General features: G+C 45.1%; 1 protein-coding gene across 1 annotated transcript in view; it reads right to left on the minus strand.

The window, feature by feature from the left end:
• The window catches only part of NPEPPS (aminopeptidase puromycin sensitive), a 159,425-nt gene that overhangs the window by 43,849 nt on the left and 91,569 nt on the right, over nt 1-24,007 (minus strand). Inside the window, exons 3-9 of the mRNA XM_068263069.1 lie at nt 23,577-23,651; nt 18,567-18,688; nt 18,366-18,473; nt 14,671-14,871; nt 7,460-7,556; nt 7,337-7,370; nt 2,345-2,459 (exon numbers count right to left, since the gene is read on the minus strand). Of these exons, the coding sequence (XP_068119170.1) occupies nt 2,345-2,459; nt 7,337-7,370; nt 7,460-7,556; nt 14,671-14,871; nt 18,366-18,473; nt 18,567-18,688; nt 23,577-23,651 (752 nt within the window). The remainder of the gene's footprint in view (nt 1-2,344; nt 2,460-7,336; nt 7,371-7,459; nt 7,557-14,670; nt 14,872-18,365; nt 18,474-18,566; nt 18,689-23,576; nt 23,652-24,007) is intronic.

Consider the following 24,007-nt stretch of genomic DNA (forward strand, 5'->3'; position numbering starts at 1 on the left):
ATTAAAACAATCTTACAAGTCCCTTATACACATCCACAGAAAAGCGAACTTAAAACGCACCAGAACTGAGAGCAGTATGTAGGCTGACATTATGTAGGCTTGATTTACTTTTAAATGACACATCTTGCTTGGCTGTCCTGCTAAGCCTCTGTTTCTAATACTTTTAGCCATAGACCCTAAACAAGCATGCAGATCAGGTGTTTCTGACTGAAGTCTGACTGGATTAGCCACATGCTTGTTTCAGGTATGTGGTTCAGACACTGCTGCAGCCAAATAGATCAGCAGGGCTGCCAGGCAACAGGCATTGTTTAAAAGGAAATAAATATGGCAGCCTCCATATCCTTCTAACCTCAGGTGCCCTTTAACCAATAAAGTAAAAATTAATGGGTGACGGACACAAATCTAAAATACTCTTGGTGGTCCAGTGCCATTTTCAAAACTCAAGGCAGGGGGCAGCAAATGCCAGGATTTTACCGCTGGAACAAGGAACAGACAGACCCCTCACAGCTACGATTGCTTTTTCAATGCTTTTGAATTTTGCATAGGGCTTAAAGGGGAACTGAAGAGAGAGGTATATGGAGGCTGTCATGTTTATTTCCTTTTAAGTAATACCAGTTGCCTGTCAGCCCTGCTGATCCTCTGCCTCTAATACCATTAGCCATAGCCCCTGAACAAGCATTCAGCAGATCAGGTGTTTCAGTGGCTCAGACTTTAAAGTCAGATCTGACAAGACTAGCTGCATGCTCGTTTCTGGTTTTATTCAAATACTACTGCAGAGAAATAGACCAGCAGGGCTGCCAGGCAACTGGTATTGCTTAAAAGGAAATAAACATGACAGCCTCCATATACCTCTCTCTTCAGTTCCCCTTTAATCAAATTAAATAAGTGCAATTTAAAGTGAACCTCCGGACTAAAAATCGACTCAGCAGTACAGAAAAGGCTGTGTTTCTTTAACAGTTTCACAGCATCAGAAATTTGTTTCTCTTATACAAGCCTCATTTTTAGCTGCACAGAAGAAAACTGCCCGGGCTTTTTTCCCCTGATGCTGTGCAAAGCATGATGGGATTTCTGATTTTGTTCTCGTTCTGCTGTTTTGGTGCAATTTTCTTTTTTTTTACATTTTGAATTTGACATTTGAAGCCTAGCGTGTGCAGCTGGGAGGGCTAATCAGGACACAGGACAGTTGGAACTGTGCCTCCTGCTCCTTGCCACCTCCTTTCAACCAAAAATATGGCTGCCCCCATGACAGAGATGGCAGCCCCCATGAATCACAAACATTTGCCTGTTCTTTTAAAACAGGGTAGGTAAGAGATTATATTACCTATCTATTCTAATTAACATAACTAATGTAACTTGATGACAGTATGTTTGTTTAGGCTGAAGTTCCCCTTTAGGGTACTAATCCGTTAGCTGGGCGCATCCGGCAGGTGGCGCTGTTGTAGCCAATTTCATTCATATTTAGTTCACGTAGTATTGTGTGAATGGAACCGCCGCAGGTGGCGCTAATTACATTCATACGGAACGTAACAATAGTGTGTTAATGGCAACTAATGCACTGTATTTGAAGTGGCCCGGAACTGTCACTTAATGGAATTAAAATGAAGGCGGCGGCAATGTAACAGATGAAGCCGCCGCCTTCGTCTGTTCTCCCCCTTTGCCCTCTCGCTTCTATACAATGCTGGCAGCCTGCGGGGACATGCGTCCCCCCCCAGAGTCGTTCGTCGCGGCAGGGAATCCTGCTTGTTTGCTTGCGACGAACGACTGTGCGTGTCCCCCCCCCCCCCCCCCCCAGCTGGCAGGGTTCTATAGTTGAGAGAGGGCAGAAAAGTGACGAAGGCGGCGGCTTCATCTGTTACATTGCCGCCGCCTTCATTTAAATTCTATTAAGTGACAGTTCCAGCCACTTCAAATTCAATGTATTAGTTGCCATTAACACTGTATTGTTACGTTACGTATAACTGTAATTAGCTCAACCTGTGGCGGTTCCATTCACACAGTACTACGTGAACTAAGTATGAATGAAATTAGCTACAACAGCGCCACCTGCCGGATGCGCCGGCTAACGGATAAGTACCCAATTTAATTTAAAATAAAATGGCATTCATCTGAAAAATATCAAAAAGGCACCTGGAAAAAATGGCGCTTGATGTAGCGGAGAAACGTAAAAAACACTCGATTCGATTATAAAAAGGGTACCAAATATAACCCCCCCAAATATTCCCAGCTATAAAAGTGCGCTAGATATAGCCGAGAGGAGAAGGGGGAGAATATAAAGGGAAAGTGAGGGGGAAAGAAGAGGAGGAGGGGGTGGCGTATTTCCAAACCAGTCTCAAATGATTCTTACCATGGTAACTAGATTACCAAACCACTGGTGTGCCAATTCGTGTCCAACAACCAATGCAACCCACTGGCGTGAGGAGGAGCAAGAGTTCTTGGGATCAATGAGTAGTGCTGTCTCCCTGCAGTCAGAAGAGGACAAAAAAGTGTGACCAACATGTTACAGGGCAGACTATTACAACCCCACAAAGGATGATCAGTAGTCAAAAACAATGTCAGATTTTATCATCAAAATAACCAGCACTGGAAACTGCAGCCAATATCAGTTGTGGCTATGGCCCTGATTATAGTTAATGGCTAGCTTGAGATACATTTAATATCCTGTATTAGTAATGTATATAATGATATATCTTACATGACTTCTGTCGGGATGCATGCTGTCATTGTCGCCTGTCACATTGTGGCTTCACAGAAAAAGCTGCTGCACCTAGTTCACTAAACCAGTAAAAGTATGGAGTTATTCTACTCTAGTCTGCAGTCATCGTGCATTATTCATTAGATAACCCAACTGAACAGATCTGAGAACTTCCACATCTGCAGGCAGCAAAAGTCAAAGCTGTGAGAATCACATCACATCACAGGCACGCAGGTAATGTTACCAGACAGCCATGGACAGAGATTTGCGATGAAAGGCATGGGGGAGCTGTGAAACCAGCAGACACACAGCCCTGGTGCACATGTACAGACTGCTGGTAAGTGAGAAGAACATGCCAATCAGGGGTTCTCAGAGGTCTTCAGGCAGACAAAATCAGTAATGTATTACAATTACATTACTGATCAGGGCACAACTGGAAGAGAATTTGGTATAACTACACTTATTCTTTGCACTAATAAAAATACTGCACACTACCGTATTTTTCGGAATATAAGACGCTCTGGAATATAAGACGCACCTAGGTTTAGAGGGCAAAAATCTGGGGGAAAAAAAAAAATGTATACAGTATATACTAAACCTGGTGCGTCCATATTCCAGGAGCGTATTGTACAGTACATGTTCTTCCCATTGTCCTCTTGTGTCCACTATGTGTCCCCCTGTGTGTGGCATCCCTTCCTGCCACCTTGTGTGATCCTCTTGCCCCATGTGTCCCCTTATGTCCTGTGTCTCCTCCAGCCCCCCTCTGTGGTCCTCCAGGCCCCTTGTGTCCACTCCTGTCCCCCTGTGTGTGTCTGTGTCCCCTCCTGCCCCCCTTGTGTGTGTCTGTGTCCCCTTCACCCCCCGTGTGGTCCTCCAGTCCCTGTGTCCCCTTCACCCCCCCTGTGTGGTCCTCCAGTCCCTGTGTCCCCCTCCTGTCCTGTGTGTGCCCCCTCCTGTGCATGTCCATGTGTGTGCCCTCCCAGTCCCCGTCCTGTCCTCTGTCCCCCCCCCCCCCCCCATGTCGAGCTCTCCCCCGGTAACAAGAACTGCAGAGCAACTCACCTTTCTATGGATTCCAGCGATGTGTAGTCTGTTGTGTGGTCCTCCGCCTCCAGCATGTCAGCTACACCTGTAAATGAAAAGTTAGCGCACCTACTTAGCGGCGGCGGCACGATCTGCAGACATCTCGGTCCCGGGAGGCCGAGATGTCTGCTCACCTACTCGGCGGCAGCAGCACGATCTGCAGACATCTTGTCCCGGGAGGCTTCCCCTAGTGACGGCTCCTGCTAATGACTCATTGAGTCATGGGGAATGACTCATTGAATCATTCACAGGAGCCGTCTCTAGGGGAAGCTGCGCGGCTCCCCCTAGTGACGGCTCCTGTTAAAGAGAAGGTTCAGGGAGGGATGTAAAAAACTAAAAATCAATTTCCACTTACCTGGGGCTTCCTTCAGCCCGTGGCAGGCAGGAGGTGCCCTCACTGTCGCTCCGCAGGCTCCCGGTGGTCTCCGGTGGCCGACCCGACCAGGCCAGCTCGGGCTCTTCTGCGCTCCAAGGCGCGACACTTCTGCGTCCCACGCGGGCGCGATGACGTCATCGGACGTCCGCCGGGCTGTACTGTGCAGGCGCAGAACTACTGCGCCTGCGCAGTACAGCCCGGCAGACGTCCGGAAGTGCCGGGCCTTGGAGCGCAGAAGAGCCCGACCTGGCAGCCGGCCTGGCCAGGTCGGGTCGGCCACCGGGAGCCTGCGGAGCGGCGGCGAGGGCACCTCCTGCCTGCCACGGGCTGGAGGAAGCCCCAGGTAAGTGGAAATTGATTTTTATTTTTTTACATCCCTCCCTGAACCTTCCCTTTAATGATTCAATGAGTCATTCCCCATGACTCAATGAGTCATTAGCAGGAGCCGTCACTAGGGGAAGCCTCCCGGGAGAGATGTCTGCAGATCGTGCTGCCACAGCCGCGGCTGCCGCTGAGTAGGTGAGTGTCTCTGCGCTAACTTTTCATTTACAGGTGTAGCTGACATGCTGGAGGCAGAGGACCACACTGCAGACCACACAGCGCTGGAATCCATAGAAAAGTGAGTTGCTCTGCAGTTATTGTTACCGGGGGAGCGGACCGGCAGACCACACAGGGGAACAAGGCAGGGAGTCCCCGACAATGCGGCGGATCGGCGGCTAGCATCGGCAGGCGGTTCTGAAGTCGGGGATTCCCTGCCTTTGGAATATAAGACGCAGGCACTTTTTCTTCCTATTTTTGGGGGAGAAAAAATGTGTCTTATATTCCGAAAAATACGGTAATTACTATACCAATATAATGTAATTTTACCACCTACTGACCTGTGCACTGTATCACAATTATTTAAACATGGTACAAAATTGCAGCTGTAGATGGAAGAGCAAACCACAACAAAGCAGACTCCACTAGACAGATCTGTATATGAGCATGCTGTTTGGCCAGGCTTCTGAACCATTTCTATGTGCAACAGAGCAAGAAATCTACTGGAATGCCCATATCTTGGGAATATATCTGTGCTTGGCTGAGAAAATACAAACTAGATGATAAAAAAAAAAATTATTATAATATACATATATACAGGCACATGCATACACACGCATATACATATATGTATTTTTTTTTATGGTAATAGCATACAGGTTTGGAGTTTTTTTTTTAAGTAAATACAACAGCATTGCAATTTGTACCACGATGATATAGCAAATGTAATAAAAGAGCTGTACACAAATACTAGCTGCAAAAACGTTGAAAATGAACCAGGGTGTGGAAAGTGCAGAAATGTTAAAAGTACAGTGTAATAATCTAATGCAACGTTTCTCAAACCTTTCCTCATGACTCCCCAACGGTGCATGTTTTGCAGACAACCTCACCTATGCATAGGTGGGGTAATTAGTGTCTCAGCTAAGTGGATTCCATGTAGCTGAGACACTAATTACCTCACCTGTGCATAGGTGAGGTTGCCTGCAAAACATGCACCGTTGAGGCCCCGTTCACATCACAAACGCGGATGGCCACACATGCGGAAAGCAACGCATGCGAACGCACGCCATCCGCGTTTGTGTGCGCTGCGTGGCTGATCCCATCACTGAAAAATGAATGGGACAGCCACGCGTTTTTACAAAAAATGCGTGCAGTATGCGTTCCCGGAGCGCACAGGTCCGGAACGCATGCAGTGTGAACATCAGACAATGCACTCTATGCAATGTCTGATGTCGTGCGTGTCGGCCACCTGCACGCGTTTCAAAAACGAGAAACAGATCTAATGGAAGGAAACAAAACTGACCAAAACATGATGATGCATGTCAGCATAAAGTAAGTAATGGCACAAAAACGGCTTAGCCCAGGATAAGGCTACATTCCCACTGGTGCACTGCATTGAACAATATAATTGCAACTATATCATAGTAGTACGATCACATCAGTGCATTAGCAGTGCAATGGATCTGTTGGCTTCCTGCCATGCATGTAGTGAGGTACCGCATAACGTGCACTATAACAGTTGCAATAACATATGTATGTATAGCTGTATGTGTAGCTCCGCATCCAAAATGTGCGCTGCAACTGTTTTTTCAGTTACCATGATACAACTCCCCAGTGTGAAATTAGCACAAGGGAAATATGCTTGGTCCAACAGGATCATAAGTGATGGGCAAGAGTGAGCTCCTGTAAGGCCCCGTTCACACTGCACGCGTTTGTGTCCGTTTTTAAGGTACGCGTTTTGTGTGCGTTTTGCGAGGGCCAGAAAAATCAATGCAAAGGTATGGCCCTCGTTCACATATACGCGTGGCAAACGTATGCGTGGCAGAAACGCATAGTTGGATGCATTTCTGTGCGTCGCGCACAGAAACGCATTATAATGAAAGTCAATGGGCGCGCACTAAAAACGCATGGCATGCGTTTTTGTATGCGTATTCGGAGGTGCGTTTCTCGTCGGAAGTAGCTGACTCTTCCAGGTATGATCAAAAACGCATAAGGAAAAAACGCATACAAACGCATTACAAAAACGCGTACAAACGCGTACAAACGCATGCGTTTTTCCAGTGCGTTTACTACATGCGTTCTGCACGTTTTCCACACGCACATAATATGAACAGGGCCCTTACGGACGATGCAGTGTGCAAAAAACTCAGCAAAAATGAGCAACAAATTGTCTTTGAAATGTTGCTACTATTCCCTTTGTGGTTTTATGGGGCCCCTAGTGATTCAATGTATTACCTGCTGCACATGTAGTCACATAATTCTTGTGACATTACTATCGTATGGATTTTGACATTGAACTGTGCTATAGTTGTAGCAGCTTTACTGCTCTTAATTTTTTTTAACCAATTCTTCGTACTAGATTGTCAGCAGTGCATCCATTCAAGAATAGTGATTTTCTCCATACACATATCATTACCGAACCCAGCCATAAATGTTTGCTATGGCCACCAATAAATCCATTATCTTTTACCGTTTTAGCAAATATAAGCAACGAGCACTCACATGTGGTGAAGCCTAAAATACTGACTAAAACCTCACATTTATCTGTGATCATCTTATGGTGACTGAACACTGACCATAAGAGTCACTTGTTCAGAATTACCGTGAGTAAAGCAAGACTGAGTAAAGAAGGGGAATCTTGCACACACCTGTATGTGACCAGGCCCCAGTTCTCCATGGCTCCTGTAAAAACGAAACAGGAAATTGAAGAGATATAGCACACCAAGGAATGGGATGGCACATGAACAGCAATCATTCTGTGGAACCCTTACCAGCGGCAAAGTCTGCTATGGCGATGAGGTCAATCTTGGGAAGAGGGTAGGGCACATTGAAGTAATCCTTATAGAAAGGCAGAGTTTTAGCAGCAACCTGAAGGAGTAAGATACACAAGGCTTTGGTGAGGAACTCCAGAGCTAATACAAAATATATTGTATATATTAGCATGCAAATGTATTAGGGGGCAGGAGCATTTTTTCCCTTTAAGGTTTATGAAAATACAATCAAAATTACCTTAAGCAGTGTTCTCCCCAGGCTCTTTTAGCCGTGTACTCCACTGGGCTAATTTTGGTGAATACCCAGCTGTCATCGGCTCCCCCCTCATATGCTGTAAACAGAACAGAGAAGCGCAGTCCCTGCTTTCCCCCATTGTGCCCCACTTGGCTACTTTTTCATGCTACCCAGCCGGGAGAACACTGCCTTAACCACTTAAGGACTGCAGCCTTAAACCCCCTTAAGGACCAGACACTTTTTTCCATTCAGACCACTGCAGCTTTAACGGTTTATTGCTCGGTCATACAACCTACCACCTAAATGAATTTTACCTTCTTTTCTGGTCAATAATACAGCTTTCTTTTGGTGCTATTTGATTGTTGCTGCGAAGTTTAGTTTTTATTATATTCATCAAAAAAGACATGAATTGTGTAAAAATAAATATTTTTTTAACTTTCTGTGGTGACATTTTTCAAAGAAAGTAAAATTTCTATATCAATGTTTGTCTAAGTTTATTGTGCTACAGTTTGAAGCATCTCTGACTTTTCTGAGCGCCTGTCATGTTTCATGAGGTGCTAGAATTCCAGGATAGTATAAATACCCCCCAAATGACCTTATTTTGGAAAGAAGACATCCCAAAGTATTCACTAAGAGGCATGGTGAGTTCATAGAAGATTTTATTTTTTTGTCACAAGTTAGAGGAAAATGACACTATTGCAAAATAAATTAAAAAAAAGTTTCCATTTCTGCTAACTTGTGACAACAAAAAAATGAAATCTGCCACGGACTCACCATGCCCTTCTCTGAATACTTTGGGATGTCTACTTTCCAAAATGGGGTCATTTGTGGGGTGTGTTTACTGTCCTGGCATTTGGGGGGGGGGGGGGGGGTGCTAAATTGTATGCATCCCTGTAAAGCCTAAAGGTGCTCATAGGACTTTGGGAACCTTAGCGCACCTAGGCTGCAAAAAAGTGTCGCACATGTGGTATCACCGTACTCAGGAGAAATAGTAAAATGTGTTTTGGGGTGTATTTTTTACACATACCCATGCTGGGTGGGAGAAATATCTCTGTAAATGGACAACTTTGTGTATAAAAAAAAATTATTAAAAAAAAAATTCTCATTTACAGAGATATTTCTCCCACCCAGCATGGGTATGTGTAAAAATACACCCCAAAACACATTATACTACGTCTCCTGAGTACGGCGATACCACGTGTGACACTTTTTTGCAGCCTAGGCGCGCTAATGGGCCCAAAGTCCTATGAGTACTTTTAGGATTTCACAGGTCATTTTGAGGCATTTGGTTTCCAGACTACTCCTCACGGTTTAGGGCCCCTAAAATGCCAGGGCAGTATAGAAACCCCACAAGTGACCCCATTTTAGAAGACACCCCATTGTATTCCGTTAGGTGTATGGGGAGTTCATAGAAGATTTTTTTTTTTGTCACAAGTTAGTGGAAAATGACACTTTATAAAAAATAAACAAAAACAATAAAAATCAATTTTCGCTAACTTGTGACAAAAAATAAAATCTTCTATGAACTCACCATACCCCTAATGGAATACCTTGGGGTGTCTTTCTAAAATGGGGTCACTTGTGGGGTTCCTATACCGCCCTGGTATTTTAGGGGCACAAAACCGTGAGTAGTCTGGAAACCAAATGCCTCAAAATGACTGTACAGGGGTATAAGCATCTGCACAGCTATTGTACAGTGTTTTGTTTGCAGTGATCAGAAAAAAAAATTCTGTCACTGCGGTGGGGCGGGCTAAACGCAAGTGCAGGCGAACGATCAGGCCTGATCGGTCAAACACTGCATTTTTAGTGTATCCTAGTGACCCTAATATACATCTTACTGCGATCAGTAATGATCACTTAAGCCACATCTACCCGCATAGATGCGGCCGCGATGTTCCTCAACAATCGAGCCGCTGATGCGGCTCGATTGATAAGATCCGACAGGACGGATCTTGCTTCCGCCGATTCCCTGCTCGCTCCCCGCGAGGGAACAATGGCAGGGAATCGAGAGGAAGATAAGCGGCGCTGGCGGGGACAAGCGGGGAATCGAATTCGTCGGGGGCGCGGCGGGCACGTGCAGGGACGCGGAAGAGGCGATCCGGCGGCTAATCGAGCCGCCGGATCGCCACAACATCTCCCCGTGTAGACGGGGCTTTACAGATGCTATATAGTAGCAATGCTGATTAGAGACAGTGATGATGCTAATCAGCAACTAATTCATGACTGCGGTGTGGTGGGCTGGGTGCTAACTGACGCTAACTACCCAACGAAGGGCCCTAGCTAAATAACTGGCCTAACTGTTAACACTAGTGATACCAAAAAAGTGACTGTTTTCACTAATCACTGTTTTTATATCACTAGGATAGTGACAGGGGGGTGGAGGGGGTGATCAGGGGGGGGGGGGGGGGGGTTCTGAGGGTGTGGGTGGGTGATCAGAAGCCAGCAGGGAGCAGATTAGGGCCTGATCTATTGGGTAGTAGTGCTAGGGGGTGACAGAAGGGGATTGATGGGTGTCTCAGGGTGATTAGAGGGAAGGATAGATGCAATCAATGCACTGGGGAGGTGATCGGGGGGGGGTTGAGGGGTCTCTGAGGGTGTGGGCGGGTGTGTGGGTGCCCGCAAGGGGCATATTAGGGTCTGATCTGATGGGTAGCAGTGACAGGGTGATTGACAGGTGATTACAGGGGAGAACATATGCAAGCAATGCACTGGCGAGTTGATCAGAAGGGGTCTGAGGGTGGCAGTGACAGGTGGTGATTGATGGGTGATTAGAGGGGAGAACAGATGTAAGCAATGCACTTGGGAGGTGATCTGTGGGCGGGTGATCAGGTGCCAGCAAGGGGTAGGTAAGGGTCTGATCTGATGGGAGGCAGTGACAGGTGGTGATAGGGGGTGATTGATGGGTGATCAGTGGGTGATTACAAGGGAGAATTGATTTATACAGTACACAGGGGGGGGGGGGGTTCTGGGGAGGATCTGAGGGTGTGTGTGTGTGTGTGTGTGGGGGGGGGGGGGTGATCAGGAGCCCCTAGAGGGTTGATTAGAGCCTAATCTAAAACATAGCGTTGACAGTGACAGGGAGTGATTGATGGGTTATTAGGGGGGTGATTGGGTGCAAACAGTGGTCCGAGTTGGTGATCGGGGGGGGGGGGGGGGGGGGCGATCAGGATCAGTGTGTGTGTGTGTGGTGTGTGTGTGTACAAACACAGCTCCCTCCTCCCCTGGTGGTCGCTCGATCACTGGGACCACCAGGGGAGGAGGCAGCCATTATAATACACTTTGTTAGCTTAAAGGGAAGGTTCAGGGAATCTTTAAAAAAAAATAAAAAATCCTCATCCACTTACCTGGGGCTTCCTCCAGCCCGTGGCAGGCAGGAGTTGCCCTCGGCGCCGCTCCGCAGGCTGCCGGTGGTCTCCGGTGGCCGACCCGACCTGGCCAGGCCGGCGGCCAGGTCGGGCTTCTTCCGCGTTCCAAAATGCGCCTCACGGCGGCGCGCTGACGTCATCGGACGTCCTCCGGGCTTTACTGCGCAGGCTCAGAACTACTGAGCCTGCGCAGTAAAGCCCGGAGGACGTCCGATGACGTCAGCGCGCCGCCGTGAGGCGCATTTTGGAACGCGGAAGGAGCCCGACCTGGCCGCCGGCCTGGCCAGGTCGGGTCCGCCACCGGAGACCACCGGCAGCCTGCGGAGCGGCGCCGAGGGCACCTCCTGCCTGCCACGGGCTGGAGAAAGCCCCAGGTAAGTGGATGAGGATTTTTATTTTTTTTAAAGATTCCCTGAACCTTCCCTTTAAAGTGTATTATACATTAGGAACGGCGAGATTGGCTGGCGGGTTGATGTTGCGGGTGGGCGGAGCCTAATGCCGGCGGATGAGCGTGATCCCCGGCTAATTAGTCCCCCAGGTGCTGCCGCTGATCGGCGTTATGCGGTCCTGGGCGAGCCACCTTGCCGCCGCCCATAGGTAAGGGGCGGTCGGCAAATGGTTAAAGTAAAACTCCCGACTAAAAATCTACTCAGCAGCACTGAAAGGGCTTGGTGTTTGTTTAATACTTTCACAGCATCAGAACTTTGTTTTTCTTACCAAAGTCTCATTTTTAGCTTAACAGAAGCTAAGCTCCGCCCCATCAAAGAAAACTGCCTAGGCATTTTTTCCCCTGATGCTGTGCAAAGCATGATGGGATTTCTAATGTTCTCGATGCTTAGCAACTGGGAGGTGTGATCAGGACACAGGACAGTTGAAACGGTGTCTCATGCTCCCTGTCACCTCCTTTCAACCAAAAAGATGGCTGCCCTCATGAAATCACAAACATTTGCTTGTTCTTTTAAAACAGGGTGGTTAAGAGATTATATTACCTTACCTATTTTAATTAACATAACTGATGTAACCTAATTACAGTATATTTGTTTAGGCTGAAGTTCCTGTGTGAAGTATTTAGTCAATGCACCTAATGCATAAACCGGCACTACATTAGCCATGCGCTACCTGCGCTATTGGTCCTAACCCGAGGATAATAGTATGTTACGCAATAAGCACAGTTCACATCACCATAGTAATGAGTGCTTTACCCTGGTAAACTGGTAACACTATAGTGAAACAAGCGCTGTAGTGTTAGCACAGGTAAAATTGCTGTGCGCTACCTGTGCACAGAAAATTTGCTGAGGGTTCGTACAGCATCTCTGAATACTTCCAATTCTACTTCTCCTCTCTAAACAATTCTGATTTGCCATCTGGGTACATGATCTGATAACTGATATAGATAGATAGATAGATAGATAGATAGATAGATAGATAGATAGATAGATAGATAGCTCTAGCTATAAGGATTTTGAGAAATCACTGCCCATACACTCAAATTAAATAGCACAGGAAGAAAAACTGAGGGTGTTTATTAGTGGGAAAGCATTTGAGGTGTACAGAAATTGGTTTAAAGCGGACCCAAACCAAACATTTTTTTAATTAAAAATATTTAGTTGCACCACTCTGACACATACAAAGATAAATAAACACTCCTTCAAACCTATGAGCATTTCAGGGCATGCTTTTCACCCTTCTCTTTTCATAGCTAGGGTTATACTGGGGGCAGCCATTAGCAATTCCTCCATTGCTGGACACCATCTACTTCATCAGTTTGCCGGAAAAATGCCGGCAATTTGAATGGAAGGGAGGGGTTCCTCCAATAAATGTAAAATATTTTATATTTGTCATCATGCAGCTGAAAAAAGGCTGCTATTTATTATTATAATTTAGAAAATAGATTTTTTTTCTGAAATCTTGTATTTTTAATTTGGGTCCACTTTAACTGTTCACATCACAGGCCAGTGGATATATAGCTATAATACTTGAAATGGCCACTTGAGGGCACTTGTGCCACACATGCATTCCTCTAACAATGCATGCAGTTCACCATCTAGAAAAATAAACGCTATTTCTTTTGTTTATTCGTGAATAGTATTTATTACAGTAAACTGAAAAAATACACAGTACAAAGAATATATTACATATAATATAGGTAGATTTATTAGAGAGAAAAGGCAAGTGGTTTAGTTAGTATACAGCAGTTGAGAGGATAGAAAAACATGGCATATCTATATTATATGGTGATATACCAAAAAAGTACAATAAATACTTATAATATAAGATTTTGAGAAGCATTGAGAGAGACTAGGGGAACCATCTGTAGTATTTCAGATCAAATATTGTTTGAAATTTGACCAACGTCTCTTTCCCCCATTTATAAGCCTAATTTTTCACCACAAAAAAATGTGCTGAAAAGTTACCCCTCGGCTTACATGCGAGTCATTGAAGCAGAACAGATGGTGGAGCAGGTTTGGTTACTGGCAGAAGAGTGTAAGGATCTTGCACTGGTTGATCCTGCTCTTGCCAGCTGGCTCCCTGCTGTGCCCGTGCCCCCCATCCCCTGCAACATGGTGTGCAGAGTGCGCTGCTCAAGACTACCTGTGTCACCCGGCTTGTGGAGCGGTGTGTGTCAGCAACATGTCTGCAGTGCAATGATCAGGGATTCTTCCTGTGTGGAAATTACTGTGTCATATCTATGACGCCATCTAGTGGTGTCTTGAGACACAGCTGCATCATACTTGGAGCACATCTGGCTATGTGGAGGGGGCTATGCCTGGGAGGGTGCTTATTTGCGTATATTACGGTAGTTTTACAAGTAAAAGGAGATTAACTATTAACTCCAACAAAGTTGTATAAATTCTGAAATAACACCTTTCTGGGTACTCATATCAAATGATACAGTAAAGATAAGGGATGGATCTGGTGTACAGATAGAAGTTGTAAGGAAATAAATAAAAAAAAAAACACCAATTCCAGAATGTATGTATGTATGTATGTATGTATGTATGTATGTATGTATGTATGTATGTATGTATGTATGTCACACACTTTCTAAAGCAGAGCAGATTGTATACATCATACCTGTAGGGAAAGTGCCCTAGATGGGTACTCCCATTAATAGGGGGAACCCTCGGCTCTGTTTTTTTCCGCCTAAGCCTGAGTGGGGCTGTGCTATTGTTCAGGTGCTGCGTGGAGAGTATCGGGAGGACACAGCACTGAAAACAGAGGTGGATGCACACGGGAGAAGCCTCTGGCGGAACCAGATCAAGGTAAGGATTTAACTTTTCATTTATAAAACGGTACAAGTTTACTTTAAGAACGCTACAAAGCTTCCGCATCTTTTAGAAAAAAAACAAAAAACAGTCCCTCCAAAAGAAGTACAGTTTAAAGTGAATTCATATAAGATGAACAATATTACAGCTGCGGAGAAGTGTTTGCAATAGGTAGCCAGGTATTTTATATCTTTTCAGAAACTGATAATTGCATTATTAATCATGGAGTGATTTGAGGCTGATTGGACATATTTACTAGTACACTTCTCTGGTTAACATTCTGTGGTTTGGTGTTGCCCTAATTGTTTCTCACACAGCTGTATGTGAGGACAAAACAGAACTTACCTCCAAAGCAAACTTTCCCTGTTCTGCTTTCCCTACTGGAGTGTAAACACGAACCAGCACTCCATCTGCAGAGCGCGTTTCCACAAAGTCGTACTCCCCCACCACAAAGGCCACAAGGTAGGTTGACATTACAGGTGTGCGAGCAAACTTCACTTCCACTAGGCTCTCGTCATCGGGGTATGGCTTACGTTCAACTAGATTCTACAAAACAGGTTGAAAAATGAAACACCAGTATTTGCTGTTTAGCTGCCAATATAGATTAATCTCAATAAAGAATATTGCAGGTTACATACATTATGCATTAATATGAGCAAAACCGTGAATACTCATAAAAAGAGGCTTATAGTGGCTACACAGGCCAATGACACACAGTGTAGACTCTTCTTGATACAGCTTGGTAGAAAAATGCCCAGGAAGCTGTATGGATAAAACAGCCCTGCGTATAATAATATACCGTAATGTCAAAACAATACAACAGTGCCTGGAATAAGCAACCTTATTCTCCACAGTTCATATTTGGAGACTGCAGCTCAAGTATTTTTTTTATTTTTCTATAACAAGCCGCAGTGAAGCAGCAAAGATCTTAAAGAGGAACTCCAGTGAAAATAACGTAATGAACAAAAGTGCTTAATTTTTACCATAATTATGTATAAATGATTTAGTCAGTGTTTGCACAATGTAAAATCTTTCCTCTCCCCGATTTAAATTCTGACATTTATCACATGGTGACATTTTTACTGCTGGCAGGTGATGTCAGGAGATGCTTCTTGCTTTTTTGGCAGTTGGACCCAGCTGTAAACATGTGCCTGGAGGACACCACTGTGACCCAATGTATATAGTTACCAGTCCCCATGATTAGAATATGTTGTGGTATGGCACTTGGCTGAGTAATCAGGAGCCCATCCAAAGTGTGCCACAATAGTTGTGTCCGGTCTCGCCACATACCATGGGGTAGCTAGTGGTGTTAAGTCAAGATTGCCACAGGTGGAGCAACAAGCACAGAGGCAGTCGGTGTAGTGTATGATGCATGCCTAGATCGATGCGTTTTGTCCCGCTCAGGGGCTTCCTCAGGACACACTGCATGATTATTCAAGTGTGTGTGTTTTTTTTTTGTTTGTTTTTTTTAAAACCTCCCTTCTAGTGATGTAATTCTGTACACAAGTCAATGTAAATCTATATACTGGTTCATGTTTGCCCAACAGCACCATCTACTGCATTAGTATAGGAATTCATCTAGATATGTACCTGAATCTAACTGATAAATACCTTTAACCTTAAATCCCACAGTGCTCGATTATGGCATTTTGCAAAATGCAAAGCTATAGGAGATTTTTCTCTCTTCTCCTCAATAGAGTCCTTGATGTCGCTGATGGGCTTCTGGATGCGCGTTTTTAATTCACGCCTAGTTTTTCCTATATAATATTTGCCACAATGGTAAGTTAAAGTGTACCCGAGAGGGGGTGGGGGGAATTCATACATACCTGGGGCTTCCTCCAGCCCCCTTCAGACCTTTGGCCCCCTTGATCCTCCACTAGGGTCCACTAAAATATTTCCAGCCGCGCATGCGCAGTTCAAGGCTACGAGTAAGGAAACCTGGCCCGAAACATGTCAGCTGTTTTTATGCTTTATCTGTGATTTGTGAATAAAACTCTTGGACTTCTCAAACCTGGGAGAGTGTGCGAATCTCATTCATACTAACACATGCGCAGTTCAGCTGCATTTTTGCCCCCATGGCGCTCCCGTCGTTAGGACCATTCTGCACCTGCACATTAGTTCCCTGCGACGGGAGTGCGATGTGAGCGCACGGCTGAGCTGCACATGCGCAGTACACCCCAACTGGAGATATTTCAGGGGGCCCTAAAGGAGGATTGAGGTAGCCCAGGACAAAAAAAACAAACAAAAACAAAACCACAGGAATGGCTTAGATCAGAAAATAAAATGAGAACTTTTGGAGGAAGTAAAATAGCTGTTCCTATAATAATGAAAGCTGGGAAACTTGATTGTTATGTGCATAATCAACTTCTGTTTTTTTTAGCTACCCTCCTGTTTTTGAGGCTTAAAGGGGTATTATGACGAATTACTGCTTATATTAATGCAGCATAAAATTAAGCCAGCATCCAAAAGAAGCGGCAATAAAAGCTTTAGTTTTAGTTCAAGAAAAATAAACAGAGCCGCTTCCTCAATCACTTTAGTTACAACAATTTATAGCGGCTCGACTCGAGAGTGTGGAGAAACCAAGAACAACAAGGTGAGAGGGAAGTCAGATCTGAAACAAACAGTCATACTAGATGTTCCTCTGCAAATAATGTACTGGTCTGCTTAGTCCGTAGCTTACAATTCAAATGACAGGATATTGAAAACTAAAGTGATTGAGGAAGCAGCTCTGTTTATTTTTCTTAAACTAAAGCTTCTTTTATTGCAGCTTCTTTTGGATGCGTTCTTAATTATATGCTTCATCAATTTCAACAGTAATTCGTCATAATGCCCCTTTAAGAAGGCACTTATTTAATTGCTTTGTGCTCACCCTATAGCCATTATAACTAGGCTTTCTTCCTCTGCACCATACCCCTGCATCACTATTCAGCCCCTTCCATTCGTGTGGGGTTTCATATACGCATGTCAGTGCATGCACGAGGCAGGTGCGCCTACTCCCATGCTCCAGTCCTCCTAGAGAGTGAAAGCTAATTTATGGCCTCTGGCATTCTGCAAGTATCGTCTTGTCCTCTTCCTTTCCCTAGGTATTACATTTCATCTATTCTATGTACCTTTATGACTTTAAATGAGCTGCTGAGCTTTTCTTTCACTTTATGCAAGTCAATTGGTGCATTTTTCTTATCTAAACAGTAAGAAAAACAAAACCCCCAAAACAAAGCCCTTTTTAAATTGGGGCGGGTATAAGAGTGGCAGCTCCCGGTGAGTGTTTATTAGGTACATGCACCTATGCTGTGGGACAAATTCTATAAATCACTGAAGGCCTATACCCACACTGATCTGAAATAGCTGTGGCAGACCAAAACGACAATCATGGCCGAAAATCGGGTGGTCAGACCAGAATGTGTATAGCAGAGCAATGACAACTAGCATGTCGGATCTTTGGCAATGCCAGCCACCCTTTTGCATTGTTCTAACCTCTCCCCCACCCGGCGGTAACTGCTCTGTGTTCCTCAGCCTGCCCCTGCATAGCCACATACGTGACATCAGCGAGAAGCTTATGACACGTATGTACACAGTGTCATGGCTGCTCTGTTGCCCTGCAGGGATTGGTGTCCGATTTCTTGGGCGACAGTGCTCGGCTACATTTCCCCCTGTGGGTATGTAGCTTTAGGCAATGGTGCATTTCCACTCCTCACCTCTGTCACTTCTTCACTCGCCCTTGGTGCGTTTGGAATACACATTTTGATTTCTTATTTCCACACCATTCTATTTGATTTGTCCTTCGGTAATCACATAGTTCACAACTCCTCTATTACTGTAGTGATGGAAGACTTTATACTCATCTTATGCCTGTGGCTGCTACCGCCTCATGTTATCAAAGTCTTCCAACATCTGGAACTTTCATGCATTAGACTGAGTGTCAAACAACTACTGTCATCAACAGGAACAAATCACACTGAAACTGGCACAGACCAATAGGCATGAATGAACTGTATAACATTATAAAATCATTAGCGTAGTTGAACAGAAAAAACTCTTACCATATTTGAGAGAGCTACCCTGTCCTTAGGGACAATGAGAATAACATCAAAGGTTGCTTTGATAGCAGGCTCGTCCCAGCAGGGGAACGCTCTCCGTGCATCTGTGGCCTGGAAACACGAGAGATGCATTCTACATCAGCTTCACAACACTAACAACGCACTGCAAGTCACTTTAATCAATCCCAGGAGACACGTCCTTACCTCAAACTGAGTGACTGCAGCATAGCGCACCTCTCCAGAAGCTGTAGTGTATTTGCTGCGATAGAAGCCCTTCATTTTATCATTTAGCTCGCCGACAAAATCTATTTTCAACATTCCCGAACCTGCACACAAATAGGAAAAATAATCTACCACCCACAGAAAAATGTGATTATACTGACACTGGTGTCATTCAGCGATACACCTTTCCAGGATAAGAGGCAAGCATTATGTTAAAGTAACCAGAGGTGAGAGGGAGATGGAGGCTGCCATATACAGTGGGATGCGAAAGTTTGGGCAACCTTGTTAATCGTCAGGATTTTCCTGTATAAATCGTTGGTTGTTACGATAAAAAATGTTAAACATATCATATAGGAAACAGTGATATTTGAGAAGTGAAATTAAGTTTATTAGATTTACAGAAAGTGTGAAATAACTGTTTAAACAGAATTAGGCACGTGCATAAATTTAGGCACCACAAAAAAAGAAATGAAATCAATATTAAGTAGAACTTCCTTTTGCAGAAATTACAGCCTCTAAACGCTTCCTGTAGGTTCCAATGAGAGTCTGGATTCTGGTTAAAGGTATTCCTCTTTACAAAACATCTCTAGTTCATTCAGGTTTGATGGCTTCTGAGCATGGACAGCTCTCTAACTCACACCACAGATTTTCAATTATATGCAGGTCTTGGGACTGAGATGGCCATTCCAGAACGTTGTACTTGTTCCTCTGCATGAATGCCTTAGTGGATTTTGAGCATTGTTAAGGGTTGTGGTCTTGTTGAAAGATGCAGCCCCAGTGCAGCTTCAGCTTTGTCACTGATTCCTGGACATTGGTCTCCAGAATCTGCTGATACTGAGTGGAATCCATGAGTCCCTCAACTTTAACAAGATTCCCAGTCCCTGCACTGGCCACACAGCATGATGGAACCACCACCATATTTTACTGTAGGTAGCAGGTGTTTTTCTTGGAATGCTGTTTTTTTTTTCCTCCATGCACAACACCCTTTATTATGCCCAAATAACACAATTTTAGTTTCATCAGTCCACAGCACCTTATTCCAAAATGAAGCAGGCTTGTCCAAATGTGCTTTAGTATACCTCAAGCAGCACGGTTTGTGCTGTGGGTGGAGAAAATTCTTTCTCTGCATCACTCTCGCATACAGCATCTTCTTGTGTAAAGTGCGCCAAATGGTTGAACGATGCACAGTGACTCCATCTGCAGCAAGATGATGTTGTAGGTCTTTGGTGCTGGTCTGTGGGTTGACTGACTATTGTCACCATTTGTCGCTTCTGTCTATCCGAAATTTTTCTTGGTCTGCCATTTCGAGCCTTAACTTGAACCGAGCCTATGTTGAACTGAGCCTGTGGTCTTCCATTTCCTCAATGTTCCTAACTGTGGAAACAGACAGCTGAAATTTCTGAGAAAGCTTTCTGTATCCTTCCACTAAACCACGATGGTGAACAATCTTTGTCTTCAGGTCATTTGAGAGTTGTTTTGAGAACCCCATGTTGCTACTCTTCAGAGAAAATCAAAAGATGAGGAAAACTTACAATTAACTCCCTTAAATACTCTTTCTCATAATTGGATTCACCTGTGTATGTAGGTCAGGGGTCACTGAGCTTACCAAGCCAATTTGAGTTCCAATATTTAGTTCTAAAGGTTTTGGAATCAATAAAATGGACATGCACCTGCCTAAATTTATGTAAACAATTATTGCACACTTTCTGTAAATCCAATACACTTCATTTCACTTCTCAAGCATCACTGTTTGTGTCCCCTATATCCTAGGTTCTCAACGTGTGGTACACGTACCCCAGGGGGTACTTCTGATGGTTCCAGGGGGTACTCGGGCTTGATAAACAACCAAGAATAACACATTTAGAGCTTTAGAAAATGATAAATCTTATTTAAACAACACCAAATTCGTGTTTTAGCTAATTAAAAGCAATAGCAAATGCTTGGAAATTGTTTAGAACCAATTATAATTTACTACAATGAAATATATATTTGTCAAGGGGTACTTGTGTTAATGTTTACTATGTTAGGGGGTACTTGGCGAGTACAGGGCTTTAAAAGGGGTACATACCAATAAAATGTTGAGAAACCCTGCCCTATATGATATATTTAACTGACATTTTTTATTGTAACAACCAACGATTTATACAGGAAAATCATGACTAACAACAAGGTTGCCCAAACTTTCACATCCCACTGTATTTCCTTATAAACAATACCAGTTGCCGAGCAGCCCTGCTGATCCAGTGTCTTAATACTTTTAGCCACAGAGCCCGAGCAAGCATGACACAGATCAAGATTTTACAGGATTAGCCATATGCTTGTTCCAGGTTTTTGACTCACACTACTTATGTCAGAAGGTCAACAGGGCTGCCAGGCAACTGGCATGGTTTGCAAGAAAATAAATATGGGAGCCTTCAGATCCCTTTCACCTCGGGTTTCCTTTAACTCTGAGAGAGCAGGATTGCACTCTAGGCCAGGGGTGTCAAACTCAATCACATAAGGGGCCAAAATCTGAAACCTGGTCTCAGTTGCAAGCCACATTGTTAAAGTTTAACCCTAAAAATGTCAGTTGCAATACCTGAAAGTCGCCCCTGCACTGGTGTGCGCTTCTTGGAATGGGAAGGCAGTGTGCTGTCATCTGCAGTAAAAGAATTTTGGCAATGGAGAGCAGCAACCTGTGCTGTATACTGTATTCCACAAATATGCTCACAGCAAACATGACGTTACATGTGTATTGTGGGATACCCAGGCCAGTGGAGGGACTTGAGAGTGGAAGCTCCAAACAGTTTCTCACTTAACCTGCTGGGCGGTCTGGACGAGCTCAGCTCGTCCATTACCGCCAGAGGGTGCCGCTCAGGCCCTGCTGGGCCGATTTGGCTCAAATAAAAAGCAGCACACGCAGCCGGCACTTTGCCAGCCGCGTGTGCTGCCTGATCGCCGCCGCTCTGCGGCGATCCGCCGCGAGCAGCGGCGAAAGAGGGTCCCCCCAGCCGCCTGAGCCCAGCGTAGCCGGAACAAAAAGTTCCGGCCAGCGCTAAGGGCTGGATCGGAGGCGGCTGACGTCAGGACGTCGGCTGACGTCGATGACGTCACTCCGCTCGTCGCTATGGCGAAGATGTAAGCAAAACAAGGAAGGCCGCTCATTGCGGCCTTCCTTGTTTATTCTGGGCGCCGGAGGCGATCGGAAGATCGCCTCCGGAGCGCCCTCTAGTGGGCTTTCATGCAGCCAACTTTCAGTTGGCTGCATGAAATAGTTTTTTTTTTATTAAAAAAAAACCCTCCCGCAGCCTGCCTGGCGATCTTAATAGACGCCAGGCAGGTTAAAAATAATGCTTACTTACAGCTTTCTGCAGTATGAGCAGGAAGGGCAAAAGCGCCATGCTTTTAAATGCATGCCGCCAATGTGCACAAACAGTAGACCTTTTAAAAGGAAAAATCCATATCCTTCTCAGTTTAGATCCCCTTTAAGGTGTCCCTTAATAACAGTGCACGGTGATTATTCCCTGGCAGTGGGATCCCTCCACATGTGCATGATATAAAGCAGCCTATGCGATGAATTTTCTTTTTTTAATGGAATGATATGAGAGGAGCATTGGAAGATATAAGAGAGTGGAAAGACCACCCGAGTTGAAACTTCATGCTGTGTTACCTGTCTGTGGGGTCTAGACAGCCATAACTAGAGGTGAGAGCAGTCCCTAGAGGTGGTGGAGCACAGGAAGGTGGTGACATCTTAAAGGAACCTGCACGTGCCATAGTGGGTGGAGGACTGTCTTTGGCTGACAGCCTATGCGATGAACTCTCTCTTTTTGTTTTTTTCTCCTGAGGTGCACTTGATGTGAAGACTGAAGTGTATTCAACCTACAGTTGTGCAGTTGGAGACTTTTATCATTAGTGGACTGTGTGGCAGCGCAAGGTGTTTTGGGATTTATTGTAAATTGTGTTTGGTGTAACACTTGAGCTTTGCGGCACACCCACAGGGGGCTATAGGTTTAGTGGTAGACAGTGGAGCGCGCTGAGACCAAAGCACTTGCACCACTCAGTATTGGTCCTCTCATCCTTGGGGAGGGGGTTCATCTGTTGGTAGGGGGGCCCCAGGCTACCTTTGCCCTGTGGCCTCATGGGAGCTTGAACCGGCCCTGCATTTGTGCCTTCTCCCTGTGGCCTCATGGGAGCTTGAACCAGCCCTGCATTTCTGCCTTCTATTTTGTAAGTAGAATTTTATTTGTGTCAATAAAAAAAACTCTTGGTAATGCACTATGGAGCACTCTGATTTCCTCTATATACTTGTCCACTATCTAGCTTCACAGGCTACCACTGTCCCTCACAGGAGATGCACAAGTGTGGCAGCCTTGGAACTAGCACCACTTCTGGGAGCCAAAGTTCAGTGCTAAATGAAAGCCTTGCCGGTGTCTGGTAACGGCCATTATGACAGTTTGCCTTTGATCTGCAGTGAAAACACCTGACTGGAATAATAAGATCGAGTGCCCTTGCTAGAAGTTCTACAGTGTAATGTGCACACACCACTGTTCACCACAGAAACTGTGCCACGAGTATGAAAACCGACGATTAACAGACAAACATTAATGGCCCATACTCACGGGCTACAATTGTCGCCACAACCACATGGCGCGCGCGTTGCGGGGACAAGTCGCCCGTGAGTAGGAGGCGCACACACCGAACAGTTGCTCGTCGCTGCTGTTGCCAGGCGATTGGCGGCGGTCAATCGCATGGCGACAGTTGCCGCCGGAACTGTCGCTAGTCCGTGTGTGTATGCGGACTAGCGACAGCAACCTAATAGCCGGAGCATTGAGTTTACGGCAGGGGGGAGGAACGTCGGCGACAGCTTCCGTCGCATCCCTAGTCCCACTTCCACGTGTGTATGTGGAGGGACCTGGCAGCGAGCTGTCGCGCACACGCTCCCGTGTGCTAGCGACAGGCAGCAAAAGTAGCCCGTGAGTATGGGCCATATGGTGACGAAGATCAGAATCTTACCCTGTAGGTTGCTGGGGAAGGACAAAGTCACTTTCTCATCTTCATTCTGGTAATTGAATCCTGTAGCATGAATTTCTGTAATGAGGGGAAAAACACCATCATTAAAAAGGGACAGAAAGAACAAAAGCATTATAGCCAAGCAGAACCGCACGTCATCTAATGAAGATACTTTGATTTGTTTGAAGATGTCAGACATCAAGGATATGATTTATTAATGTCAACATATCGGCCTGTATTAACCAACAGCAACTAGTCCTACAAACATGTGCAGCCCTTCATCTGGGGTACTCAACAGCAGATTCAAGTGACTGGTATAAAATGAACTATAAAAAGTCCTTATTTTAGACAACTCGAAAAGAGATCCATGAATTTATCAAAGGCCATAAAGACACTCCTGAGCTGGGGCAGGACTGTTAAGAAATTGAATTCCA

Source organism: Hyperolius riggenbachi, chromosome 12 (genome assembly GCF_040937935.1).
Source record: "Hyperolius riggenbachi isolate aHypRig1 chromosome 12, aHypRig1.pri, whole genome shotgun sequence".
Lineage (NCBI taxonomy): Eukaryota > Metazoa > Chordata > Amphibia > Anura > Hyperoliidae > Hyperolius > Hyperolius riggenbachi.